Source organism: Haliotis asinina, chromosome 14 (assembly GCF_037392515.1).
Source record: "Haliotis asinina isolate JCU_RB_2024 chromosome 14, JCU_Hal_asi_v2, whole genome shotgun sequence".
Lineage (NCBI taxonomy): Eukaryota > Metazoa > Mollusca > Gastropoda > Lepetellida > Haliotidae > Haliotis > Haliotis asinina.
The window spans coordinates 18,183,648-18,202,092 of record NC_090293.1 but is presented as its reverse complement, the minus strand read 5'-3'; the positions used below and the strand labels follow the sequence as shown (position 1 = coordinate 18,202,092).

The 18,445-nt window shown below is 37.1% G+C and overlaps 2 protein-coding genes across 2 annotated transcripts in view; both read left to right on the top strand.

Annotated features, from left to right (window-relative positions):
• LOC137260975 (uncharacterized protein KIAA0930 homolog) overlaps positions 1-18,445 on the top strand; it is a 225,905-nt gene that overhangs the window by 170,608 nt on the left and 36,852 nt on the right. The gene's annotated exons all lie outside the window — the stretch shown is intronic.
• On the top strand, positions 3,854-14,533 carry LOC137261550 (microtubule-associated proteins 1A/1B light chain 3B-like). The gene is made up of 4 exons (XM_067799313.1): positions 3,854-3,980; positions 6,097-6,152; positions 8,270-8,376; positions 9,607-14,533. Exons 1-4 carry the CDS (start codon positions 3,938-3,940, stop codon positions 9,770-9,772), a joined length of 372 nt encoding a protein of 123 aa, XP_067655414.1. The 5' UTR covers positions 3,854-3,937; the 3' UTR covers positions 9,773-14,533.

The window sequence follows — 18,445 nt, the reverse complement described above, 5'->3', positions numbered from 1 at the left end:
TGATTTCTTCAAAGGATTTCTACATGATGCTGATACTCATGGTGTACATTATCTCCATAAAACCTTTGGCTTCAGGAATAAACACTTTTTCATATTTCAAATCAAAGATCATATTTCGGTGTCTGGTCAAATGTACAAAATCCACATAAAATGATAGAATCACTTGAACTGCTAATAACAGTTGTCATGGGGGGTGAAGTGTGCATACCTTCTTCTCAAGAGTGTGCACCTCCCCTCACTCCACCCCTTTCTCGAAAAGATGCACCCGGCTCATTCTATTATAACACAATTTTGTTCCCCAAACACGTCTATCTAGAACATGTACATTGATACTATATCCTCTGTGAATATTATGCTATTTTCCCTCCACATATGTCAGTAGGTACACCATAACAACACAACCTGAAATATGCGTGTAACTTACTGTCCCGCATTGATGACGTAATGGTGAGCAAACGCACGTACCTGTTTGTGTTCTTGTTTCTAAGTACACCCCTATATCCCAGGCCTCCATGCATATCCACACATTTCTGCATATGAACGGTCCACACGCGACTGCCACAAACTGGAAGCTCGATCATTTTGCAAACAGATTGGGCTGCAATGACGAGGGAGGGACACGTTTTTTATTATTTTTCTCTCATAAATTTGGGAAGTTTAGAGTGTGTTAATAAGTTGCAGATTCAGTCACACTCGTTTTTACAGACACTCATTCTTATAGTGGACAAATAGATGATCAAAATTTATTTTTTAATGGCAATAAAAATTGTTACGCGCACAAATAAAAGTGAATATGAAAACATCATATCATCAGATATTACCAGCTGTACTGTACATGGTTATGTGGAGTTTATTGAATCAACATTCACATGACTACACATCAGCTACTAATAAAAGTGTACTGTGTATGCAAGATGTGTGCTGGCGATTAGGTGCCAGACTCCGAGAGTTTAGGTTCGAATCCCGGACAGGATTCAACATTGCAAACTTACTAGAATCTGTTCTTTACTGAGAAGGCGAATCCTAAACAGAGGATATGTAACAACATCTGTTACACACCCATGTAATCGTTGGGGTGATATATATATGACTTCGTCAAATTCCGTATTGCACCCGAGATTCCGTATTGAGCCCCTGGTGGTTCTACTTTCTCCAAAACTCGTTGAAACTAATTAATGCAAAATAAGACGGTATATAATAGATACAGAAAGTCATACTAAATCATATGGATGTTATATTAAACTTTAAAATGTCATGGGAGCAGAGAAACATGGATAATAACGATACGAACTCGTTGTTTCACTGCTCCCGTGGCATCTTCGAGTTCTATACAAATCACCCAAAAGCGCTAGTATGACGTTCTACATATGCATACGGATATAAAATACACACACGCATATACATACACAGGCGCGCACTTTCATTCACACGTGTAATATGTGGAAGAGTATTTATCATCCAAAATTGTGTTCCACTGGAGATATTGCTTGTGTCAGGTTAAACGATACCTGCCAAGACATATCGTTTTGACAGTAGATTTTGTGCTGCTCTGACGTCATCAATTACATGACTTACAATGCTATGGAGTCGAGAATGCGATGACATCGACTATGCTATGATGTCATGAATGTGATGACGTCACAATACCATGCCATCGTTACACTGGAAGTCTTGAGCAGCCTTCACTGCAAACTAAAGTTTGACAACACGTTGTTGACATTTTAAACGTTGTCAAACTCACGCTTTCACACGTCAAACACATGTTGTCAACATTTGTGTCATTTGAGCGCAACGTCTCTATCGATGCGGTCACGTGACAATTTCATTGACTGCGATTGGTCGTTTCTGAACAACACGAGTTTTGACAACACTTCACATGTCAAACTCGAGTTTGAAAACACCGAAAGTTTGATGGAAAAGTTGGTGGGAATAGAAACCGATCCTGACAACTTTGAAATTAGTATTGGTGGCGAGTTGGTGGAATGTTCACATTCTCAAACTCGAGTTTGAGAACATGTCCAATCGAAAACTCGCTTTACACTGAACTCGCTTAAAGCGGCCATCGCACGGTAAATAAAGTTTGAAGGCATATGTTAAAATGTTGAAAGTTGTCAAACTCGAGTTTTCAAACGTCAAACACATTTTCGTGTAATTTAAGCGCCATGTTTCTTTTGGAACAGTCCATACATCCACACTTTAGTTAATGTGTGAAAGCCGCTTAAAGGCGATACTGTACGGGTTCTCGAAAAACGACATTTAATAACGGTCATTTCTAGGAGTGGGAGGCGACGTTTTCCGTACCTACATAGATTCCCTAGTTCAGCTTATTTCTTATATGTTTGTTTTGTTCGAGCATCGACCTGCGCAACTGGGAACCAATGACATGTGTCAGTCAAGTCAGCGAGCATGACCACCCGACCCCTGTTTGTCACCTCTAACTACCTCCTGGAGGTAGATTTTAACCCGGATATTCAAAGGCGAAAAGGTATAAGAAAACGTGCAGGGTGACGTTGTACAAATTTTAAACAACATTAGCGTGAAGACTACCTTAAGTCTGTGTTAATGTATATAAGATCGTTTTGTGTACAGGCATCCTGGTGAGCTTATTGGTGGAAATGTAGGCGGTTCGTTACGATTAATGGCAAAATCTGTATTGACGAGACTGACCGAAAGAATAAAGACTTACTTATTAACGGCTACTGCCACATTCACCCAATTAAATAATTCATGACCGAATACTTATTTGGTCACAAGGTCTCCGAATTCATATTAGCGTTGATGCAACATTCTCTGTCCTCTAATACTGGTAGTACCTGTAACGTTATTCTCTTCCCGTTATTATTTGACCGGGGGCGGTGGGTTAGTCTAGCGTTCGCTAGGTACGCCAAAGACCCTGGTTCGATTTTCCACATGGGTACACTGTGTGAAGTCATTTTCTGACTCCTTGATATTGCATAAATATGCTATTGCTTAAATGGTTTTAAAATCATCACACGCAACACAATCTATGGTATATTCCCTGAACCGCAGTATTTTCAGTTCGGCCTACTTTTCAGTCTAAATAAACTTCGTCTCGTGTATTTCGTTACACTACACCACCGAGTCTCAGTGGTGGAGTGTAACGAAAAGTACTGAGCATAAGTTTAACTAGACTGGCCTACTTGTTACCCTCTAAATGAAGCAAACCCAGATTTTCTCAGGTTAAGGAAACTCCGGTCTCAAAGGGGCTTCCCTTCCACTTTAAAAGGTATGTTCTGTTTCTATCAAGATTATGTACATTAAAAGACAATCGACTGTGTACAATTCCAGACTAGAATACTTTCTCTATGATACATAATGGTCACGGAAATTGGAATAAAAGTATTTGTAGAATCGGTGACTGTACTGATGTCACAGTACCCTCCATTGCATGCATCAGTGTTCATAATGTCACTGGGTTGGCTGGCGAGAGTCGAGATAAATCAAACGTCATTATCCCTTATTTATCTATCAGCTGAACAATGTACACAATTGTAACCTGTAAAATAGCTGTGGAAACACAGCACCAATTTACTCGTGGGTGGAGCCCTGACTGTGACTGAATTGATGCCTGACATATCTCGAAGACAAGGGCAAGGGATTCAGATGTGCAGTCAAGGGGAGGTAACCTATGTTCACATCCAAGGTTCCCTTTCGCCACTCTCAAAACCTGTACTATTTCTACTACCGGAATAGCACGAATTAGTCACGACCAGTCACGTGAAAGCTCGTATATTTCCGTAATACAAATAGTCGTTCGGCAAGTGCCCGAATAACCTTCGTCATTCTGCGTAAAATTCCGAGACATTACGGAAACTATCGAGTGGAATTTTCCGAAGACAGTGACATAAACATCCGGTTTCGGACATAGTGAAAGAAGAGAGTGATTGTTGATAGCTGTGTTTATCATTTGACAACAATGGCACATTTACCGAAAACCTTCAAAGAAAGAAGAACCCATGGTATGTCCATTTGTTAATATGTACCGTATCTTCATCTGATTGTGAGACTATGACAGGAAATGCCAACAAAAGTGACTGTCAAAATAAGTATTACAAATGATGTCACCATGATTGTTGATTGTCTAGATCGGGGCAAGATGTCATGACTGTCATAGTCGAACACGACCTACCTCAATTACTAGCCCGGTATGCATACCGTAGTAAAGAGTGGTGTGGTTTAAGTTTCATGATGTCTGTAAATAATGTGATCAACGTAACATTAATATTTGCGGATCACATGACACGCAATGGTGGACGTTGCGAGGGGAAAACCCAGTCTCCTCGAACGAATATCTTTGACCTCCGATGTTTGGCGTAGAAAACATTACACCGTTAGACTTTTGCTTGTATCCCCTTCCGGAAGTTTTGTTCAGAATGTCACAGTGTTAGGAAGGGACACCGTGTCATGGTTGTTATTGAATATTATGCAAAATCATTGAATATGGCTCTTTATTTACTTGTTTCTAACCGTAACCTATATATTTTACTAACTTTTTTTATCCCACATTTTGGCTAGAGTGCAGTTTACCGGGCACGCTACCTGGGGACTGCTGAGCGCTTGCTAATGAGCGTGCTGCTGTATCCTTAGCTCTTGGGCAACCCCCTTCTAGATCCTTAGCCCTTGGGCACCCCCTTCTAGATCCTTATCCCTTGGGCACCCCCCTTCTAGATCCTTAGCCCTTGGGCACCCCCCTTCTAGATCCTTAGGGTTAGTGAGTAAAGGATACGGTTGGCTTACCTTTGGTGCAAGTATATCCAACCAAAAAAAAACCCGGAAAAATTGCACCCGGTAAAGTGCACTACCCCGTAAATAAATAAGGGTGTAAAAGCAAGTGAATGGTAGTAGAAGATGTTCAAGAACCAGTTTATGTAGAATTCATAATTGTGTATTTTGCCACAGTCTCAGTCTCAAAGTCAGAATCTTCACAATGAGCCATGTATGTTTGGTTTCTGCCTTTTCAATATCCTATCTTCACTCCCAAAATTTTAAAGTTATAAAACTGAGGGTTGTGAGTCATATGCAAAAGGGGAAAGAATATGCACACACAAAATACCAGCACTGTTCTTGAATGAGTTTAGTTTTATGCCTCACCCAGCAATATTCCAGCTACATGGCAGTGGTCTGTAAATTATTGAGTCTGGACCAGACAATCCAGTGATCAAGAGCATGAGCATCAATATGCGCAATTTGGAGCTGATGACATATACCAACCAAGTAAGCGAGCCTGACTCCCAATCCTGTTAGTCACCTCTTACGACAAGCATAGTCGCTTTTTATGGCAAACATAGGTTGCTGAAGGCCTCTTCTACCACGGACCGTCACAGGTCCACTGTTTTGGAACGTGAATTTTATCACATTTGGCTGTGTATCATATTGTGGCCCTACATTATTGCTATACCTCAAATAGTGATAATTAATCCACACTCACGTAACCATGATTTGTGGATATAAGGGAAGTGTGTCAAAAATCATATTTTCAGTGCATAATTGTATTTTATGTACTCACTGATTATTTTCACTAATTTAGCAAATTAAAAATGTTTACTATTCCACTCATGAATGAAATGTTTGTTTACCAAAGCCATTTACAATGTTCACCCATTCGTGATCACACAAAATGTGACATTGCCTTGTTTCATGGATTACTTTGTCAGTTACTTTATATGACTATGTACGACAGCCCACTGCAGTAAGTGTTGACATATGGGAAAGCAAACAGTGGGATGTAGGAAGGTTGGTGTTAATGTCTCTTTTTTCACTTGACATTTTGTAAGAATGAAATCTGAGTATTAGTGGTATCAGGGCTATTTGTGCTGAACAGTAAGATTTGGTGTACTTAGGTGAATGCAGAGACTTGGAACATATTTGTCAGGGAGGTGTGGCAGTGTGTATACATAAAAAATACAACTTTGTGACGTCACATGAGATTTAAAGTAGAAGCATGGTGATCCACAAGTTAGGTTGTGGTTCTGTAGAAGCTTGTCAGTATGGCATTATTTTTTTCAGACCTGTGAGTCCTTCCTTATTGCCATACCTGAAATAATGATATATCATGTAGATGTTCTTATTTTGCAGACCAGAGAGTCCAGGATGTTGAAGCCATCAGAAGCCAGCATGTGGATAAAATTCCAGTAAGTTTGTTTTCAAATCCTCTTCTGTTGTTGTTGAACATATTTAACATGATCCCCAGTGGTCTTTCCAAGTCCAGATATGTCTCTGATGTTGTCCAATTTGTTTTTCTATGTTTAAAAATTATATCACATTGTTTTAAGAAGACTGCAACAGCCTTCATTGTCCCTTGTTTATTTATTCATTCCACATGTTTAAAATGTTACACTTATTGATGATTAACAAACAATGTGTTGTCAGGAGAGTGTGATAACTCTGTTATCATTGTTCTGGTAGATAACCATGGATTATGCTTCATGTTTATTGTGTAGTATTTGATCCATGCTACTTTTGTTACATATTTTCACCAACAAAGTAGACAGACAAGTTTTTATTGATTCTTCTTTATTGATATTATCAATTATTCCAGACAAGTACACAATATCAGGAACAAGATGTGTTAATACAACTCAGCTATGATGTTGTAAAATAATCAGGTGTTCTTGCTTCTTTGAATGGTATACCATGACAGGATGATGACATCAAACAAATTCATGTCATGTTATACTTCAATAAAAGAGCTAACAAGATGTTAAAATCTGTTAAAATTAGGATATTTTGGATCTGATCTCATGCAGAAAAACTGAAAACAGATTATACACAATAATATACACTGATAATTGCCGATATTGGTCCAGTGTAGTAATTCAAGCCTGTGAGGTTCGTGACTTTTGTTTGTGTTTATTTCCCATCCCTGTAGTACTATTACTACTAATCATAGTTTTGTGCCTTGGAACTGTGTCTAGATTTTCTGAATAGGTGATGCCTTCTTAGTTTTATCCTTTATTGTTGAAGTATTGATTGTACATACACTCAGTGTTTGCAGTAGGTTTTGTATGAGTGCGTGCAGAAATAACATTATTTACTATGTGGTGTAAGTCCTCTTGAGCAACAAATTTGTATTACAATCATTTCACATTTTTTTTGTATGTGTTGCTGTTTTAAGGAACTTTTTAAAATTAAGTAGATCAGAATCTATGCGTCCAAAAAATGCATGCAAAATATTTTTGTGTGTTTTGAATATTATTTTCTTTTGAGTGAAAAATGCAGTGAACACTGATACACCTTATATGAGGAAAGTCAACTTCCTGTGTCTGAATGTCATTGCTATTTACAACATTACAAGGACATATTTACTATTTAATGACATTTACTTTTTAACACATATGATAAAGGGATAAAAGTGAAAGTTGCTATACAATCGTGTCTGTTTCGATATTGAAACATATTCTGAAACTGATTCTCTTTCAGTGTATCCAATATCTGTAATGACTGTAATTGTACTTCTGTGAAGCCATGTTACATGTTACGACTGGTTGCTTAAAATTTAACAAACCTCTCTTAAGATTGCACATTTTTGTAAAGGGCTGTCACATGGCAATTTATGTAAGAGGGTTAGGTGGACCCCGCAAAGTACGTAGGACTGGCAGATAAAGAACACACATCAACACTTGATAGTTTGGACATACCACAGCTGATGTTAATTACTGCCTCTGAGCATGTAAAGTCTTGCTTCAATTCCAGCTGTGTACAGTTATGTAAATTTTGACATTGACCAGAGGCATGTTCAGAACCGCAAGCACCTACTCGATTGCCTCATACCAGCGTTCGCATGGGTCCTGAACAGATGCGAGCTCTTGATTATGTTAAACCGACTCGTGTTATCCCGGGACAAGCCAAATAGATTTTGGTCTTCTTGTTGGAGGTTACGGAACAGGTCAAGTGGGGACGAATAACATTAAACATGTATGGTATGAATGTCAACTTCTTCTTTATTGTTTACACAACGTTTCTTGGCTATTTCTTGCACCTTTGTCAGGTGGATGCTTACTGATGATGGTGATTTGAATTTTTTTTCATAGAACACAGTCGCCATCTTTGTTCACTTGGCGAGGTAGCTGTGAGGATGGTTCGCAAGCACTTGTTCGGATACAGACGTTCAGGATCGAGTACTCGCGGGCATTTGAGGGTGCTCGCGTTTCTGAACACGCCTCTAGACTTCCCTCGTTTTTTCACCTTGGACCCCTAATATTAATAACCCAGTGAAATCCCTGCTAATGGTTTCATGAAAATGTTTCAGGTGATCATCGAGCGCTACAAGAATGAAAAGAACCTGCCGATGCTGGACAAGACCAAGTTCCTCGTCCCAGACAATGTGAACATGAGCGAGCTGGTCAAAATTATCAGGTTCGTTGAACATCATTATTCTTTGTCTATTCTTGGGGCAGTAGAGTAGGAGCAGGTTTATACATTCTCTCATCATGCCAAAGGCCCATATTCAATCTCCTGGGCAGGTTTTGCTTTGGTTATGCCGTCAATTACTTTGCTTCCTCGATCAAGGCTTGGCTGTTTAATGTCATCTACCAGAGCATGTAGTGGAAAAATGCCAGATGTGAGTGTAGAAAAACTTTTGCAATGTGTTGTAATGCTGTTGGCAACATCCAGATTCTATACATGCACAACACATTATTGATAAATGAAACCTATTTGGTTGTTTCACTGTTAGTGCAATGAAATGTTTTTGTCACATTTCAACGGAAAACTTAATTAAAGCATTGTTTCAAAGTTGTTGTCAGAGATTCATGGAACACAGCAAAACGACATACTATTACATACATATTCTGTTTGAAAATTGACAATATAATTTAGATATAATTAAAATACATTCAAGAATTAAAGAGTTATCTACCTTGACATTGAGCTATGTATTCTGCACCATGACCAATTACATATCTTTGTGATCTTATGAAATTGACAGTTTTTGGCATTTCACGTCACTGGTTTGTCAAGATTATATCTAGGTTATTATTAGGTTATATTCAAAGTCAGTGCTTTTTTTTCGTGGACATGAGAAAAGCATTATTGATGAAGATAAAGCCTACAATGTATGTTAAGTCTGTGAATATTTTACTAAATAATAACAAGACGAAAGTAGATTCAACAGATCAAACCGTGTGTACTGCGATCAGGAGATTCCAAGAACCAAGACTCATAACTAATGGAATACAACTTACGGGAAATCCCTATCCTGTGTTCAGTTGTCATAAGTCAAATTAGCAGACATGATGTGTAGTCAGCGTGCATATTTGTGTCTTTTGGGTGAATCATTTGTGACAGCTTTTTCGCCCACAAATACGATAGATATCTCCATCGCATGAGTGAGTGACTTCCTGCAATATCACATTGGGGGAAACCAGAAATGGGATTCATACATTCACCCATGTGGGAAATTGAAGTCATATCTACTGCAAATGTTTTATCCACAAAGCTTTCCCCCACCTCTGCGATATAGTATGAACTATTATATGATATAACTATATTATTTACAGGCTGGTGTGATATAACAATTTGCTAACTTCTTTCACTTAGTCCCAGAAGACAGAACCAATCATAACCCTTTTCCCTTCTTTTCCTTAGACGGCGTCTACAGCTGCATCCCAGTCAGGCGTTTTACCTCCTTGTCAACGACCGCAGCATGGTTAGCAACACCACGCCCATCTCCGAGGTGTACCAGCGGGAGAAAGATCAGGATGGCTTCCTTTATGTCGTCTATGCTTCACAGGAAACATTCGGTTCTGCATGAAAGTCTTGTCAATACAGCTGTTCCATGAATAGTAATTGTTGCATCTATAACTGCCTGTGACATTGACAATTGGGTCACTTCTTAGAGTGGTGTTCTGAAATTCACTATGCCGATATAGCAGAACTGAACCTCTTGATATCTTTGACTGATATGGTCAGCAAGAGGGAAACTGTTGTGTTTTTCTATCACTTGATCAAAAGATTAAAATGATTAAAACGTATTGTATATTGAAACATATACATAAGTCTGGCAAAATTATCCACAAACCTAAAGAAAAACTTGTTAAAACGCACACTTAAAAGTAAGTGACTTAGCTTAATTTTTTAATTTTTTTTTAATTTCTATTTTTTCTGGATTAAGACATGAGGTAAAATGGTTGTCTTCAACATGTTTTTTTTTCTCTCATTAGTTTGAGAATGTTTGGCTGATTTTTCTGAAAGCAGAATATGAAATACAAAAGCCTGGTATATTTATCATGTTTGTTGTATTAGTGTTACTATGGTTACAGGTATTATTCAGTACAGGTATTGTCCATACCACACTGCTCTGAAAGTCTTGATTCTGAGTTTTCATGCAGAAGGTATTATAACAGTGAAGTGGGGTATGGTAAAAACTAGTCATTTAATTATTTTAAAAAAGAAAGCTGTATCAAGTACTTGTAATCATTGCGCTTGTCAGTGTCCTTGAAATGTTTTTTTTTGAGAAACAGTATCCTCAGCATTTGGTTGGATAAAAACCATTTTTACCTGTTAATGTTTTAGAAGCCAAAAAATATACTGAAGGAAACAAGATTTTCTCCCACAGCACTATTCAAAGCAGGTGATGAAAACTGGAAAATATTAAAGGAACGCTTAAATTTTTCTGTTCCTTTATTTGTTTATCTCAGTATATGAGTACCAAATGATTGTTAATGTAAAAGCTATGTAGTGACGGATGTTTATGTCAGTGACACAGATCAGGATTTTGATAACAGAAGTGCTGTGTTTATTTTGTTCTACATTATCTGATATAGCAATCTCCATTCATGTTTATGTTTCTAAGTTTTCATGTACTATTTGTTCTTGTATTAACGGTAATATTTTTGAAAGCATCATTACGATATATTTTTTAGAATGTACATTGGAAGGACTTGTGACATAGAGAGAATGTTCATTTGGGTGAATATGACATTCTCCAGAGTGTTATAAATAATGAGAACCCATTGACTAACTGCATAATGTTATATTACGACTCATCTCAATTATGCTATGAAAAGCTCCAATCAGATTTCACATTTCTTCTTGGAACTCAGTATAAGGATATAAAAATGTATGGATCACTTTTGGGAATCATTTTGATCAGTTGTTGATTAAAAAGGAGATATTTTGATATGATTTTTGACGCATCTATGAGAATGAGTTCAGGGTATTATCAAAGTAGCATTGGTAAATCAGCATACCTTGATGCAACATTTCTGGTAGCAGATGTGATGCCCTTTTTTTATAGAGAACTAACAGTTTTTAACAGATGGTAAACACAGAACCCTGTTGATACTTCTAAAGCAAATCTGTTTTTATTTGTAGAGGATGGTCACCTCTCTTCAAACTGAATATCTGCTTACAAAACAACTATAGATTTTTTTTTATTCCTAATGATAATTTCATTTCCTCCAGTAAAATATATGAGATTGATCTTGAATAGTGATTGCGTCTGACAGATGAATATTTTGGTGTTCAGCCCCACAAGGGAGGAAGGTAATATTTTAACCATTTTCCTATTGTAGATATTGAAAGCTAAAATATATATGACTAAAGAATTGTGCATCCTGTATGTAAAACTTGAAGATTGAGAAACACAATACAAGAAGCGCGAACTTTGTTTTAACAATTTTTGGAAAGGATTATATATATATCCCTGATTTAATTCTGTTTATGGAATGTATTGAAACTCTTGTGTCGAACATCAATCGTGAATGGGTGATTATTAGGAAACAGCCTCATATTGTTTGACCAGATTTTAGAATGAGCCGAAAAAGTAACTTAAGGAAGCAATTACTGATGCTGTTGATAGTTTCACCACACACTCATTTCTCACATTTTAATACTGACAGGACCATAAGTCCACCAGGCCTTTACGCTGTGCCAAGACATTTTTCACCATCCCTGAACTGTGTTCAGTCTTTTAACCCGAGTTTCTGATCTATGGAGATGGAGGTGTTTCATGCGATTAGCAAGAAAATAAAAATCATTGACAGTGTCATTCTTAAGTACACATCCTTTATACCGAAGTTGTCTTAAAATGGCATGTACAAAACTCTTGTTTCTATGTTCACATTAGTTCTAGCTTTCCAAGTTATGTTGGGCCTCTGGTCATCAAGGTTGCATATTTCACAGTAGATCTGTAGATCCACAAATGCTTTTGGTAATGGGTTCAAATCCCAAATGCTTCTCATTCTGCTTCGTTGTGTGTGGGCAACGTACCTGTGCACTGAATTGTCACGTCGTTAATGATTGTCGGAGAGGTCTTCATCTGACAACTTCATCTGACAACTTGAGGTATTCCTCCAGTGTGAAGTGTGATGGTGTGGAAACCCCACTCAGACCAATGCTTATTATTACTGCTATTAGTGTATGGAGACTTATAGCTTGTACAGTGTTGCTTAATGTCTGTTTACCTCTCAGTTTGTTAACAAGCTTTATTCATGCCATACAATGCCAATCTTACCATGTGAAATTTCCTTACTATTTCATTACTTGTGTTTACCTTCAGTAATTGTGTTTTGGTTTGAGCTTTGATGACTGTTATGTTATCTATGCTCTTTGTTCCTTTAAAGACTAGGCTTGTTTATATTTTCTCTGTAGGTTTTGTCCATGAGTATTGCATCATTTAGTCAGGTGAAGGTTGTTGTGGATACCTTATCCTCTGAGTTTTAAATCAAGGTATATGAATATCATTTTGGCATAATTGGAAATTGTGAAGCATTTTCTGTATTGTGTGTAGCCCATATGTAATAACGGAATGATATCGTAAATTATTCTCACGACCAGCTTGTTTTAAAATAGATGCAAGGGTGCAAGTTGTCAGAGGCACGGCAGTCTTATGTGAAGAGTCATGTCCCTTGGCCATGTCAATCTTTGGTTGATGTTTGGTATAAATCCTAGATTCCCCCTGAAATGGCAGATGTCAATCCACAGAATCACACAGACTTTTCTCCGTCATCAAGCTGACATAGTGTTTCCGTCAGGGTACCAAAATGGAAATGGACATTGCAACAGAATTGTCAAAGGAGCAGTTAATTTCAAAACGGCATGCAATGATGGATTTCCAAGAATAATGTGAAGTCATCCATGTATAGTTATTCTCTAGACTCAAAGAGCACAGTTACTTCACTTAACTTCAACATGAAATAGAAACGGAAAATCACCAAGTACTCATATCAATTTTTGTACTGAAAGAATGGCAGGTGACATATGAACGGTGACACCCTGCCAAAATGCCTTGGGGGAAACACTACGACATATCAAAATATAACTAACACTCTCAAGAAGCCTTAACCCAACTCAGTCACTCACTCATACACTGGAACAGTCTCAAACTGTCATGAATTACAATCTTTTGCTGTATCAATGCTAGTCAAACATTGGTCAGACATTCCAGCAATACAGTTTCACATCATGAGGACAATCTGTTGCTGTCATTATGACTTTCATAATGAATACAATAGAAATGTAAATAATAATTTAGTTTAATTGTGTGTGGAATAAGTATCCAAATGTGTAGTCTTCATAAATGGCTGATTGTGCCGAATAACACACGTATCATATGGTATTGTATCATTCCATACCTTAACATCCAAGCTATCATATTGTGTCATCAGTGTTGATATCATCTTGAAGCTGGTATTGACTTTGGTCAAGAGTATTTCATGCACCTTAAGCTAATTCAAATCCAGACATTGACATAACAAACCTATATTTTCAAAGACCCCAAATCAAGATAAATTTTTAGAAACAGTTACCTTTGTTAGCCCTTAACATACAAATGTTTTGGTGAAATCAAACAATAATTCGATTTTTTACATGTGCCATTAGTTTAATTTGATTCAGTTTTATTATTTGGTTACTGTGGTGACAGGTATCAAACATTGTATTTTAGGGAAAGTGTATATATATGTATTTTGCTTCGTTGATATTTCAGCCAGCTTGTTTTAGTCTTGTTTTGTATTTTCACCAAACCCTTGAAGTAGACCTGATTAGTATGGTGGTGAGGCGATCAGACAAATAGTGATACAGTCCCCATGATATACCATAAATCATCATAGTTAAGCTAATCCCTGAATTTGACCCTTAGCATCAGTGTCAAAATGGTATGTTTCGTACACTTACATGCTTTTTTCCTCCCCCCAAAATGGCTTATCTATGGTATTGTACAGTACTTAGACGGCCATCTTTGGTGATCCCTGGTGTAAATTCACCTTTTAAGTTTTAGAAACAGTTACCTTTGTTAGCCCTTAACATACAAATGTTTTGGTGAAATCAAACAATAATTTGATTTTTTACATGTGCCATTAGTTTAATTTAATTCAGTTTTATTATTTATTTATTATTATTCTCCTTTTATGCTCTGATTGATCACAGGGATTCATTTTGCCATTCCCAGAGGCAACTTGTTTTGGCAAATTTAAATAAATATTCATAACTGGAGTTCATAGTTTCACAAAATCAATTGATAGGAAAGATAACTTTAGTTTTCTAAAATTTCATTGATAACAGGTGAAAAAAATGAGAAATAGCTTATATATCCTTAATTGTATGGTACTTTTAAGTATTTGAATTCAGTGTTATCTTACAGTGATTGAAAATATAAAAGTTAAATATGGTCGTAGTTTTTGACAGACCAGTATTTGTTAGTTTGGTTGTCATGACTGCTTCATTTAAAATCCTAGATAAATCCCTGGCTGAACTTTCAGATGTGTATTGTGGTCGAATACTGTGTTTGCCATTTCCTCTGAAGCATTTACGTCTTTGAGAGTATTTACTGCCAACTGTACAACATTGTGACTATTGCCAGAACTTAGACAGATTTTCTGAAAGTGAGAATTTTCTATTTCTTAAAAAGAGTATAATTAAGCAACTTACAATGATGGGAGTTCCTAAACATATAAAAAATGAAGAAATATGTGGATCTCACATAAATCTAGCTCCCTTCCTGAAAATCCAGTGATTGCCTATTTATGCTTTGAGATAGTGTTGGACACAGTGAATGTGTGCTCCAACAGTTGTGCCACTTAGCTGCTTTGGAGGAATTCCTGTGTTTGAATCTGAAGTCAACCCCAGTGATGAACTTTGGTCTGTATGGAACCTACGTTCAGGGGATTTGACAGTGGTAGTACATGTTCCATATCTGTACTTATTTGGGCTTCCTCTCACTTTGTTCTGCTCATGTGATATAATGGGGTCTGTGGCCTTCATATTGTACTTAAATATGTAGTCATGATTGGCTGCAATATTGCTGATATGGCTTCAGACAGTATTACTCTTACCATTATTCATGTACAATTATGAAATGTGTATATATTGTGCCCATATTGTTGCATACACAGGAAAATATACAACACTGTCATATGCCGCACAGAATTATCTCCCTTAGCTTTATCTGAATCAGCTGGTTTCTGTTTAAATTCTAGATTATGATTGTGTACCATACCCTTGGGTTATTACAATAAGTGTCTGTGACCTGCATCACTTAGGGTTGAAATGGTGGTGGAAATACTTCTTCCTCGGTTACTCCAACTTATATAGTAATCACTTTACTTTGTTGCTTGCTCAATGTATAGTCAGCATGGGACATATTAGACAAATTGACATCTTTATAACACTTCATGTACGTTATGTTTTAACATCGAAATACGTTAGTATATTTTTCATGACATATTCTATGTACTGAACTCTTATACACATGGGAAAATATTTAGCATTCTATGTTATTTCTGTATAATATTACCCAATCATAAAAATCAGGTGTTATGTTTATGTTTGATGAAAAACATTTTGGTTCACAAAATTGATGTTTTAAATGATGTTATATAGCTGATCATTTGCCATGTTAAAGGAAACTTACTGACTGATCATGCTAAAATCAGACATTTGTCCTTGATACTTATTACACATGGCAGAGCTAAGTTTAGAGCTAAGTTTAGAGCTAAGTTTAGAGCTACGTTTCAAAATTCATTATTACACAAATGACTATGGAAGTATTTTGGCTGAACTTTTTTTAACTTTGTGGTTTGCTATTTGATTCAGGTTCTGCATTTTCTGTAGCTATTTCCAATGGAAACCTTTGTGAATGCCCAGCACAGCTCTTCATTAAGTTACCAATCAGGGAAGTGTTAGACTTGGAAGCCATGGAGTAAGTCTCATATTTAATTTAATACAGTTTTGTATTTTTCGAGACATTTGGGAAAAGAATGACAGACATTTGGACCTACCGTCAGTCACTTTAAATTTTATAGAATATAAAATACTCACCTCAAAAGGTTAAGGGCCAACAAATATTCAGTATTTAAGTATTATATTGATCACAATATGAACCATTAAATACTTTCATATTGAAAATTGGGGTGCTCCTATACTTTTTTAGTTGAGTATATCATTGGTGCTGGTTGAAAATGACTGTGGCCTATGAGATAGTCGACATGAATTTGTATTTCAGGTTTTAGCATGTTTCTAAAACATTTCTACAATTTATCCACATATGGAAGATCTGGTAAATTCCTTAATGACTTTCCGCTGGTTATGTACTCTCTTGCTCTGTTTTCTTGCCTTAACTATACCTTTTGTTGTTTATTGTTTTTTTTCATATGGAAGTTTTTCAAGCATTTTGTTCGGACCTTTTCTGGAGTCTTGATGCTGATGGTATTGTATTGGAGTTAAAGATATTCTAAAGTGTGATTTGGTTTAATGCTTGTAACTATTATATGACAGGGATGGGTCCTGTCCTCTGCCCAAGAGAGGATAACTCTTGCATTCACTTAGCTTTTATGCCCATTACTTGTAAATAGGATTACTGTTGTATATTTGTTTCTCCTTGTGGAATGTGTCTTCATCCTGTTTGGTGCATTAAAGAATACGATCAAAGACTGAGTTTGGAGTTGCTTTTGGGAGGATGATTGAATTCTGGCAATCCAGCAAGATGAACTGTCTTCTATTGCTGAGGAATTTTGTGTTCAGTCTTGTAATTTCAATTTAAGTTAGTTTGAAATATATGCTGTTACTGTTAACATTACACAACAAAAATCTAAATATTTGATCCTTTCCATCTACATGCATGATCTACTGACCCAGCTGGATATTGAGCCTTGTCTCCAGACAAAGAGGGACTCTACTTCTGTTCTGCAGTAGTGTCTTTTGAAATGGAGACCCTGTCCTTCCAGTAGCAACATATCCTGACAAAGAGCACCTCTTGATTCTTCTGGAGTGATGACTTCAGAAATGTACACCCAGTCTTTCCTGAAGGAACTTATCCTGGGCTGACTTGCACAAAGCGATCTTAGCGCTACAATGATTGTAACTCCCATTCTTCAACATAGGCTTAAGACAGTCGTAGCACTAAGATTGCTTTGTGCAAGTGGGCCCTGACCTCTTCATTCTTCTGGAGCAATGTCTTCCAGATACAGATGGACTGATCCTACTACTGTAGTAATATACTCAGACATTGATGACCTCATTGTTGGCTGGTTGGTTTTTGTTTAATGACACTTTCAGCAATATGATAGTGGTTTGTAAATAAATGAGCCAGGACGAGAGTCTAGTGACCAACATCATGAGGATGGTTCTCTACAATCAGGATATGATGACATGTGTCAACCAAGTCAGCAAACCTGACAACCCAGTTCTATGGGTTGCTGAAGACCAGTATTTTAAAAGGTTCCTCATTGATGAAATTCATATGTTTGAACAACATTCGCACACAAAGATGCGCTCTTTTGTCTCCCTGAGCACTATCTATGGACACAGTTATTCGTTTGATTTGAGACACCAGATACAGATCACCAGCTCATTTGGGGGATAAATGTAAAACAATGAAGATTTATTTCAACAGTTCAGCAATTTTCCAGCCATATGACAGCAGCATGCATAAGGATTTAGACTGTGTGAACCAATGACTGAAAGCTTTAGCATCAATCCACTTCATTGGTGTCAATGGTGTGTAGTCAGGTCAGCACTCTTGCCTGCAACCTTGATGTACCATCATTTTATTATGATGAATTCTGTGAACTCATTCAACATCGACCATTTTGAAAGATAGGGTATCCTATCCAGTGTTCACAGTGGCTGTGGGATAGCCTCGATATCTCCAGGGTACACATTCCGATAAATCTCCACCTGAGATCATATAATATGTCCATTATATGGTCTCTGATCTCCACTATATCCTGGATGCATCTTCGGCCTGATAATTTTATTACCTCCCTTTGCTGGCTCCACATTCTCACTTTACCCAATCAGCAGAGCTGCTGCTACAACTGAGCTTGCCAGTGTCAACAAAGATAGTGGATGCAGCTGTAACGTTTTTTTGCATAGCAACTCAGATTTTTGGAAAATCATACAGATGTATTGACAGGTCCTAAACTTTAAAAAATAAGCAAGAACTTTGTCAACCTCTCCCAGAGTACCTCTGCATCAATTATGTTGA

Bases quoted from the DNA above. Each gene is read 5' to 3' on its own strand.
- LOC137261550 (XM_067799313.1), top strand. From the start codon at position 3,938: ATGGCACATTTACCGAAAACCTTCAAAGAAAGAAGAACCCATG. The intron at 3,981-6,096 runs GTATGTCCATTT...CTTATTTTGCAG, and splicing joins CAAAGAAAGAAGAACCCATG to ACCAGAGAGTCCAGGATGTT. The intron at 8,377-9,606 runs GTTCGTTGAACA...TCTTTTCCTTAG, and splicing joins GAGCTGGTCAAAATTATCAG to ACGGCGTCTACAGCTGCATC.